The sequence below is a fragment of the Camelina sativa genome, chromosome 10, assembly GCF_000633955.1.
Source record: "Camelina sativa cultivar DH55 chromosome 10, Cs, whole genome shotgun sequence".
NCBI classification, from domain to species: Eukaryota; Viridiplantae; Streptophyta; class Magnoliopsida; order Brassicales; family Brassicaceae; genus Camelina; species Camelina sativa.
Genome location: NC_025694.1, coordinates 22057755 through 22067405, shown reverse-complemented (window position 1 = coordinate 22067405; position 9651 = coordinate 22057755). Strand labels below are relative to the sequence as shown.

Genomic DNA, 9651 nt, shown 5'->3' with positions numbered 1-9651 from the left:
GGCGTTACACTGTTTGGTGATACCAGAGGATCTGGATTAGGTCCGGCGAGGTTACCATTAGGATCAATCAGCTTGAGAATCTCAACACCATTCAAAATAACATCATAGTACTTTGGATTAACGCTTCTCAACGGATGCAAGTCAAGCCTTAGATCATGTCTCACACCACTTCCCGAACCAACAATCACATTATAATCAAGATACATCGGAATCCAAGAACCACCGCTCAACCTAAACACGTCCATCTCAAGAGTAACAATCTGATTGTCGATAAAGATTGAGAAGACACGTTGACCCGCTTTGTTCACTTCAAGTAGAGTCTCACAAAAATGAAGCCTCACAAGGTAGTTAAACCCGGCGTCAACGTTGAATAACCAAGTTAGGTTAAAATTCAAGTTTAGCTCAGGGTGATCTGCGTTCCCCATTGAACGTGACGTGGCGTACACGTCTTCCGGCGCAACGTACGCAGGAGTTTTCACCGTGTAGTTAATCTTTATATCTCGTACCATCGGAGTGGTTCCTGAGTTTTGATTGAGCACGACCTCATCATCAGAGAGCCATCGTCGGAACATACCCGAATCTCCGACGGTTCGTCCCCCTACGTTTAACCGGTAAACCGTCTCGAAAGCAGTTGAGTTTTCTATATAAAAGTCAACGGAGCTACCAACGTTTGTTATAACGTCGTCAAATCCACCCTTAGTGTAAAGCCGTTGAGGCATGGAGACGATCTCGATCCCGTTGATGAAAGCTAACGAATTCGTAGACGGCGTGAACGTGAGATTTAACGTTCGGTTAACGGGAATTATAAACTCTTTGATTATAATAAACTCTGTTTTGGTTTTAGAAGCTTTTACCGTTAAGTCAGCGCTGAAGTTGTTCAAGAGAGTGAAGCCGTTGACTTTGACGGAAAAGAAGGAATTGACGGCGTCGAAGTTGGATCCGTATCGGGTCGGATAAAAGTATAACCGGAGATATTTCGAGCCGGGAGTAGTGACTTGGAAAGTGTAGGTGAACTGAGATCGGAATATTCTAGCTTTCATGTATGGGATCTGAGAAACACCTGATTCTTGGTATGAGGCTTCTGAAGTGAACGAAGCGTTGACTAAATTAGACGACATGGTTTTGGGATCTTCAACCGTCCAGTTCCGGCCAGTATCGTCGAGGTTGTTGGAAGTATCGCCGCAGTTGAAGAGAAATACATCAGCTGGCTTGTATGGCGCCTTGGCTCCTTGTCCTCCTACGGTGGTGGTTGAAATGAGAATAGAGAATATTAACAAAACGTGACGAATCATTGTGATTGAAGTTATAAAAAAAAAAAAAAAAGAGAAAGTTTAAACAAAAAAAGAAGAGAATATATGTTTGGTGTAGCTAGTTTGGTGTTTCATGGTTTGAAGTTCAAACTTTGAACTTTGAAAGTCTTAGACATATACGTATATATATAGAGTATTTCCTTCCTCTTTTATTATTAACTACGTAGTACGTACCTTAGCCCACAATATTATTTTGCAAAACAAAAAAAAACAATTTTGATTGTATTTAGGGCAATTGTCATGGATACAATGATTTTAAGTTTTTGGGTCAAAAATACCACAAGCCCCAACAATTTCCAGTTCTAACATTTGTCATTAAACAATTTGACAAGATTACCCTTACATCAAAACACTCACCTATTTGCTTCATCTGTTCGTCTCACCGTTTCACATTCTCTTTGCTTCACCGTACGTCCTCCTTGTCTCACCTCGCCGTGCACTCTCCTCGCCTCGCCTTGCTTCGTCGTTTTGCGTTTTAATCTGTGATAACAGATCTCAACAGCGACTGCGACGATCTCAAATCATGATGTGTCTTCGTTAAATTTGCACACTGCGAGATCTTTGTGTCCGCTTCAAATGTTGTACTCTCAGATGGCTCAAGCCTCCTAATGAGCATAGAAAACAACACCGTATATGCTGGTTATCCTTCATCATATTTGAGATCGGGTCGGTGATCTCAGACTCATGCTTGTGTTGAGCTTGCTGGGACTCAGCTTGGAGTAGTGTTTCCAAATGAAAAACAATCTCGGTATCGTTGGATGGAAGTATCAAAGCTATTCGAGAGGTAAATTTTATTTTTAATGTCATTAATCTTAATTTCTGAGATCCTTATCTCTTAAGTCTTGAAATTTTGAATATAATTCCTTGATTTATGGCTCAATACTCTGTAGACTTATCTTGGTTTTGATATGTTAAGGATGACACAATTATTGTAGATCCCTATAATCAAAGAGGGATTTTAGATTAGTGGAGATACTTAAACTCGAGCAACAATTGCATTGTTTAAGTCTCATGTGCTCACTCATAAATATCTTATGTTTGTTACTAGTTAGGTTCCTTTTACACCTAATGTTTGAATCAGTAAAATGGAGAGTCTAATATTGAATTCATTGCAACACATTAGATTCTTTGTGATTGATTTGGGATCAGAGGTACCTAATCAATCAACATAATGGCAAAGTATGCCACTTTCATCACATTTCTAAAATGTGAATCTGTTGAAAAAAGAAAATGACATACATGGGAGAGTTAATTTTTCTATTTGGTTCGAAGAATTTATTTTTTAATGTTATGGTGTGCAACGCATAAGTAGCTTTGAAGGGTATTACATGGTGCGTCTGTATTGGTTTATGTAGATGGATGAGGTTTTAATGTGGTATTTCTCTTTTGACGTACTGTAGCTAAAATTCAGGAATGGATTAGTAAAGATTAGGAAGACCTTCCTAAACATATTTTCTGATTTCATTATTTTTTTACAGAAGGACAAGGCAAGGTTGCACAAAGAGAGATAACAAATCACACATGTCAGGGATCACACTGAAACCTGATCTTTAGTTTTGAAGCATTGGGTTTTGTTGTTATCCAAGCAATTCGAACTCGCTATTCTATTAATAAACCACATTGTATTGGTCTTTTTGTTTTTCTTATTACGATTTTGTGACAAATATATATTTACCACAAAACTTGTTACTCATTTATACCATGAGATAGGCATGCTAATTATCATTTAGGAGGATTCAAAGAAATTTATGAAAGACCTTTTTTTTTTTTAATTTAGGAAGGCTTTTATAAAGTTTAGGAAGGACAATATAATATTTAGGAACGTTCACTTGAAATTTAGGAAAACCTTCCTAAATACTGAGTTAATTGAGATGTTTAGGGGTTGGTTCGTTCTCTAGAGATGGTTTTTGTTTTGACATTAGAAATTGATGTTAAAGATAGTTTGGATGGTGTGTTTTGTAAAATAATTTGAATTTGATGTTAATTGAATCAAATGCTAATTCTCTATAAATTGAGGAAGCATACCTTGATATTCATGAAAATTTCATTGATAGCTCTGGATGGTATTCATAAAAATGTTCTTAGAATTCTTTGAAAAAAAAAATATGGAAATACACACCCACAAGGGTTTGAACTCACATCATCTTGAATTACACAAAACTCTTCCTAAATACCATCCAATCTTTCCAGAAAACACAAAATACGCGTCTAATAGCTATATAATTAACAATTGCTAAACAATAGTTGAATAATATGCTTTGGCCTAATGGTTACTTTCACAATCTTAATAGGATGAGACCATGTGTTCGAGAGTCGGGCGGGCGTATATTCCCATTTTTTTCCTTATTTTTTTAATGAATGTCATCCTAAATTACAGAAAACGCTTTCTAAATACCATCCAATCTTTCCAGAAATCACAAAATGCGCGTATTTTTTTTTTAATGAATGTCATCCTAAATTACAGAAAACGCTTCCTACATACCATCCAATCTTTCCAGAAATCACAAAATGTGCGTCTAATAGCTATATATATAACAATTGCTAAATAATACTTGAATAATAGGCTTTGGTCTAATGGTTACTTTCACAATCTTAATAGGATGAGACCGTGTGTTCGAGAGACGGGCGGGCGTGTTTTCCCATTTTTTTCCTTATTTTTTTTTAATGAATGTCATCCTGAATTACACAAAATCCTTCCAGAAACTTACAGATGCGATCTTTCACAATCATAAATACCATCCAATCTTTCCAAAAACTGTAGAGAAACTAGCATACATATTCAATTAACATCAAAATGAAATTATTTCACAAAGCACACCATTCTCCAAGATCACGTATTAGCTCTCTTATTGTCTTCCTTCCTAGAGACACACTCTTCTATTTTTTATATTTTTTTATATTGAAGAGCATAACAAGAAACTATTTGAATCATGTTGAAATTACACCAAACAACACCAACCATATGTTTCGAATAAAGAATACGACAATACTATTAACTATTGTAAAATACCCTCATTTGAGAATCGATGGAGTAATGAACTTGAACTTGGGTGCTTTAGTGATAAGCTTGTCATAAGTGTCTTGATCAAACAACACCATGTTGTTCACCTTTTCCTTTTGCTTTTCTTTGCTCCATTTTTGTTTTATTTAAACATTTTATTTAAACAAACATCTGTAGGTAAAAGAGAAACTATTAAATACTAAGATCATGAAGAGTGATACTTAAAACACAAAACAAGACAATGATTACACAACCAAAGCTGAATTACACCATACTCTTTCGAGAAATGGATCACATATACCTAAATTTCTGGATTTGTATGAAACAAGTGCAAGGAGATACCTAAATCTTCAGTGAATACATATACTTAACCTTCATTTACCCAAATAAGACAAATCAATCTCCCATGAGACGAAATCTAAATCAATTTCTCAAAAACTTATTTCTTAAACCTACATTTACAGTAGGTACACATTGATTGTATCGTGTAAAGATGGAATAATGGATAATAGATGAAACAAATCTTCTTCTTCTTCTTTCCACAAGTTGTGCTCTATATCAACATGAAAGCATCAAAATCAGTAAGAATTTGCATTTTAAATTGTTGCCTCCACATCCACCACAACCGCTTCGTCTTCCTCTGTTCCACCACTGCCATAACCACCTCAGATCGGGCTCAACCTCTTTCTCTACCCCGATCGCCAGATGAACCATCACCGATGTTGTCGATCAGAGCGTCGTCGGGTCTAGACACATCAATGGCTTTGGAATGACCATTGTTGCTAATCTCGATCTTCATTAGCTATAATGAACGAAGAGATCGCCGCCGCCATCATCAATTTGAGATCAGAACTTTTTTGATACCTTTACACACAAGGAGAAAATGGTCATTTTATTGATTAATGAATGGTATTAATGAAAAAATAAGGAGTGTGTGGTATTTTAGGAAGAAAAACCTTTTTAATGGTATTTAAGGGTATTTCTCTTGTATTTATGTATCAAACTGATATTTAATTTAAATATTTAAAATATTATGTAAATTCTATTTTTTTTACAATGTATTGTAAATATTTTTTAAATTTTCTTTAAAGCATTTATAGGTAAAAAATAAGAATTAAGAATATAACTTAAAAACTTAAAAACCTCTCCCTCGATAGGCGACGCTTCCAGAGCATCTCTTCTCGGCAAACCCTTGGTTTTCTAGTTGCTTCCGGCCGCCGTCGACTCTGTTGACGTCGGTCAGTGTTTCTCTTTTGTTTTCAGTTTTCAATTCCTTATTTTATATATTAAACCCTAATAAATTACCAATGATTTATGCAAATTCGTTGGCCTTCTCTCTTCAATTCTTTGATTGAATTCGGTTCTTATATGTATTGTCGACTTTGGTTCGACATAAACTTCTTTTTGAGAGATGATTTACAATCTCAGATCTGGGATCCGGGCGACTCAACTATTGGCGACTTCAAGACTCGACAAGATCTTATCGTAAACACCATCTCCATCTCTGATCAGTGGTTATAGACCTCTTTCTCCCACGTCTTAAGGCGAGGACAAAGTTCGGTGATGTTCTATTTCCATTCTTTATGTTTCAGTTGTTTTGGAGACAGTCAATCTTATATCAAGGGAACAAAAAGAATTATCAACCGTTACATCTATTGAATGGCCTTTTATCGAATTCATCTGAAGACCCTACGCGAACTGTTCAATTCTGGCCATTGAAGAATATCAACAAAGGAATCGATATTATGGATTTATCATGGGTAATATTTACAGCCAATATAGAACCATCGCCTAGCACGGGAGATGGAAGGGTTTGTATGGTTAGCGATGTAACTGATGGATCACAACCCTTTGATTTTCAAAAAATGTTTTGGTGCTACATAACATAAAAGATAGCCCAGCAAGAAGAACAAAATAAACCGACAATAAAGACGATGAAGGAAAATAACAGATAAATAAATCTGTTGGCGTGTAAGGCTTATTTGCAACAAAAAGCGACGTGTTTTTCATTTCTCGTTTGTTTCATGTTCCGGAAATATTGGTTGTATGGTATGCAAAGCTTTAAATTTGTATGCTTGTTGATATTTGTATTATCCATTTCAAATTAATAAAGATTGAAGATGTTAAAAAAAAGAATATAAACAAGATATTTGATTTTTTTATGTTAGTTATACTTGTAAGTAAAAAATATATAATGAATAGTCATAATAAAGAAATGTGACTGTTCAAAAACATTCATAGGAGCTGTATATATTTTAAAGAAAATCTGATAAGTCTTTTGTTAAATCAGTAATTCTAAAAAATAATCAACAATAGATGTTCATTGCTCTTTTTAATACTTGAAGGTTGTTGGTTGTTAAAATTTGGACTTATTGAACAATTAATATGTATAAATATGGAAATTGTATTTGTTTGTTAACTGATAAATAAATACAGAGATTTTAGAAATAGAAAAATAAGGTTGGAGATGCATGATGAATGCTAAATAAACGCACATGGTGTGAAAAGCTACATGAAGAATATTTAAAAGAAAAGAAAATAAAACAGTACAGAACGTGATCTTTTAAAATATTTCTAAGGATTGTTAAATGATAATAATTAAAAAGGTACATAATTAAGCATTAGTTGTGATGAAGAAACGAATCATTCCGATTTATTTTCTAGAGAATAGCAAAAGAGAGAAGCCACAATTTTAAGATCGCCGAGTAACACCAATTGGAACCATGGTCTGTGTACTGCCACAACCACTTCTAACTGACTCAATCGGTGTAGGAAGTACTCATGATCATGATGTATCCAAGTAAATCATTTTCTAAGACTCCAAAGAGTAGGATTTTGTGACTCCAAAATATTTGAATTATTCCACATATATAGAAATTCTCGCACAGTGATAGAAAAAGATAAATTTGAGTTAGCTGCAACGAAATTATTGGGGGAAAAAATTAAGCAGTCTAATATATACTCTATTTCAAGTAAGATTTTTGAAAATTTGAATTAAGAATTTATTATCTTTACTTAAACTGCTAAATATAATTCATAATAATATAATAAATACAATACATTATGTTTTTATTCAACAATTATACATAGACAAATAATGTATAAGTATATAACCCTAAATAGAATGTAATACTTGTTTATCAAGCCATCAAATTTACCGTGCTTTAGGGTCTTTGATCTCGGAAAATACTCCCCAACTCGAACCACTCCTCTCATCACCAATCAGAGGAGCAGAGTCATCGGTAGTGGACGAATTCGCCACGTGTCCTGAGGTCCTACTAAACATGTCATCTTCTCCCTCAGTCGTCGTACCTACCTCGCCGTGTGGCATTACATCCAGAGACTCCACATTGCCATTCTTCTTCTTATCAGTCTCATGAAGCTGAAGAGCAAACTCAAGCGCCCAAACGACGTCGTTCATCGATGGCCGTTCAATACCACGATCTTGAACACATCTAACGCCTATCTCACAAAACTTCTCCAATGATACCGAAGTAATATCATTAGCTAGGTCTTGGTCAATGATCTGATCAACGGTACCTCTTTTGTAATTTGACTTCACCCATCGGATCAAATCCATTTGTTCCCGTGGAAGACTCTGCATTTGAATCGGTCTACAGCATAAAACCTCGAACAGAACAACTCCAAAGGAGTACACGTCAGATTTATCTGTTAAGATTTGACGGCGATAGTACTCAGGGTCCAAATAACCAAACGTTCCTTTAACGACGGTAGAGACGTGAGTTTGAGAAGCACTAGTAGGACCGACTCTTGATAAACCAAAGTCAGCTACTTTGGCTACGAAGTCTTCATCAAGAAGTATGTTTGTGGTTTTGATGTCTCGATGTATGATCGTGTGCTTTGCGCCGGTATGGAGATACTGTAGTCCATGAGCCGCTCCAATGCAGATCTCTAGCCTCCGTTTCCACGACAATGGAGGATCAGAGGCCTTGTCTCTCTTGTAAAGATGATCTTTAAGTGTACCATGTGGCATATATTCATAGACAAGTACCATCTCGTTGTCCTCATCGCAGTATCCAATTAGAGAGACGAGATGTACATGTCGGAGCTTTGAGAGCATCTCGAGCTCTGTTTCGAACTCTTTAGCACCTTGGTTCGATGTAATTTCCAGCCGTTTAACCGCAACAAGCGTGGCTCCACCGTCTATTCGTCCTTTGAAGACAGAACCAAACCCGCCTACTCCAACGATTAGCTTTTCCTCGAAATTGTTTGTGGCGGATTTGATTTCGTAGATGGAGAACCGACGGCATAGATCTGACGGGAGAGATGTTGCTGATTTTGTATTTGTGGAACCTGTCCCGTGCGGAATAGGACCCCATGACGAGTTCGTAGAAGGCTTGCTCGTGGTGTGTACAGTACTAAACTCGTTCCTATTCTTCTTCCTCCTCTTCATAACCACGAGGACAACAACAACAAAAACCGCAAGCACAATTGCAGAACCAACCACTGCAAGTATGATCGGCAAAACATTTGACTTATTACCTTTACTAGTCGGCGGCCTCACACTGTTTGGTGTTGGGTCCCTTGGTATTGGAGGATTTGGATTAGGTCCTGCGAGATTACCTTGAGAGTCATTCAGCTTGAGAATCTCTACACCATTCAGAAGAGCCTCATAATATGATGCACCAGTGTCCATGTAAGGATGCAAATCAAGTAGTAGATCAGGTCTCGACCCGTTTTCGGAACCAACATACACACTGAAATCTAGATACATCGGAATACGAGAACCACCGCTCAACTGAATCACGTCCACCTCCTTCTTAGCAATCTGATGTCCGATGAAGATGGAGAAAACGATCTGGTTCAGTACGATCACTTGCGGAATAGTCTCACAGAAATGTAGCCTCACGAGGTATTTAAACCCGGCGTCCACTGTAAAGTACCACGTCAGGTTGAAATTTCTGTTGATTGAAGGGTCCTGTGGGTTCCCCATATGGCGAGACGTGGCATACACATTTTCCGGGGCAACATACTCTGGAGTTTTCTCGGTGTAACGGATCTTTACACCTGGTATGTTCGCAATGAATCCAGAAGTATCGGAATAATCATCGTCGGAAAGCCACTGCCGGAACATTCCAGAACGTCCGACGTCATTGACAGTTTGTCCGCCAACGTTTAACCGGTGAACAGTCTCTAAAGCCGTATAGTTGTCTATCACGAAGTCAGTAGAGCTAATGAGGTTTGTTATCATGTCGTCAAATCCTCCCTTTGAGTAAAACTGATCAGGCATGGTGACGATCTCGATTCCGTTAACGAAAGCTAACGAATTCGGAGACGGTGTGAAAGTGAGTTTCAGATAAGTCTGGTGGACCGGAACGA

At 36.9% G+C, this 9651-nt stretch overlaps 2 protein-coding genes across 4 annotated transcripts in view; both read right to left on the bottom strand.

Moving 5' to 3' along the window:
- Window positions 1–1388, bottom strand: part of LOC104719562 (putative receptor-like protein kinase At5g39000) — a 4558-nt gene extending 3170 nt beyond the window's left edge. Inside the window, exon 1 of the mRNA XM_019231265.1 lies at window positions 11–1388. Coding sequence (XP_019086810.1) covers window positions 11–1292 — 1282 coding nt within the window. The 5' untranslated portion in view covers window positions 1293–1388. The remainder of the gene's footprint in view (window positions 1–10) is intronic.
- Window positions 7333–9651, bottom strand: part of LOC104719563 (putative receptor-like protein kinase At5g39000) — a 6473-nt gene continuing 4154 nt past the window's right edge. Inside the window, exon 2 of one of the 3 annotated variants that reach the window (XM_010437505.2) lies at window positions 7333–8895. In XM_010437505.2, coding sequence (XP_010435807.1) covers window positions 7466–8895 — 1430 coding nt within the window. In that variant the 3' untranslated portion in view covers window positions 7333–7465. The other 2 variants (XM_019231263.1, XM_019231264.1) reach the window with 2 other exon arrangements.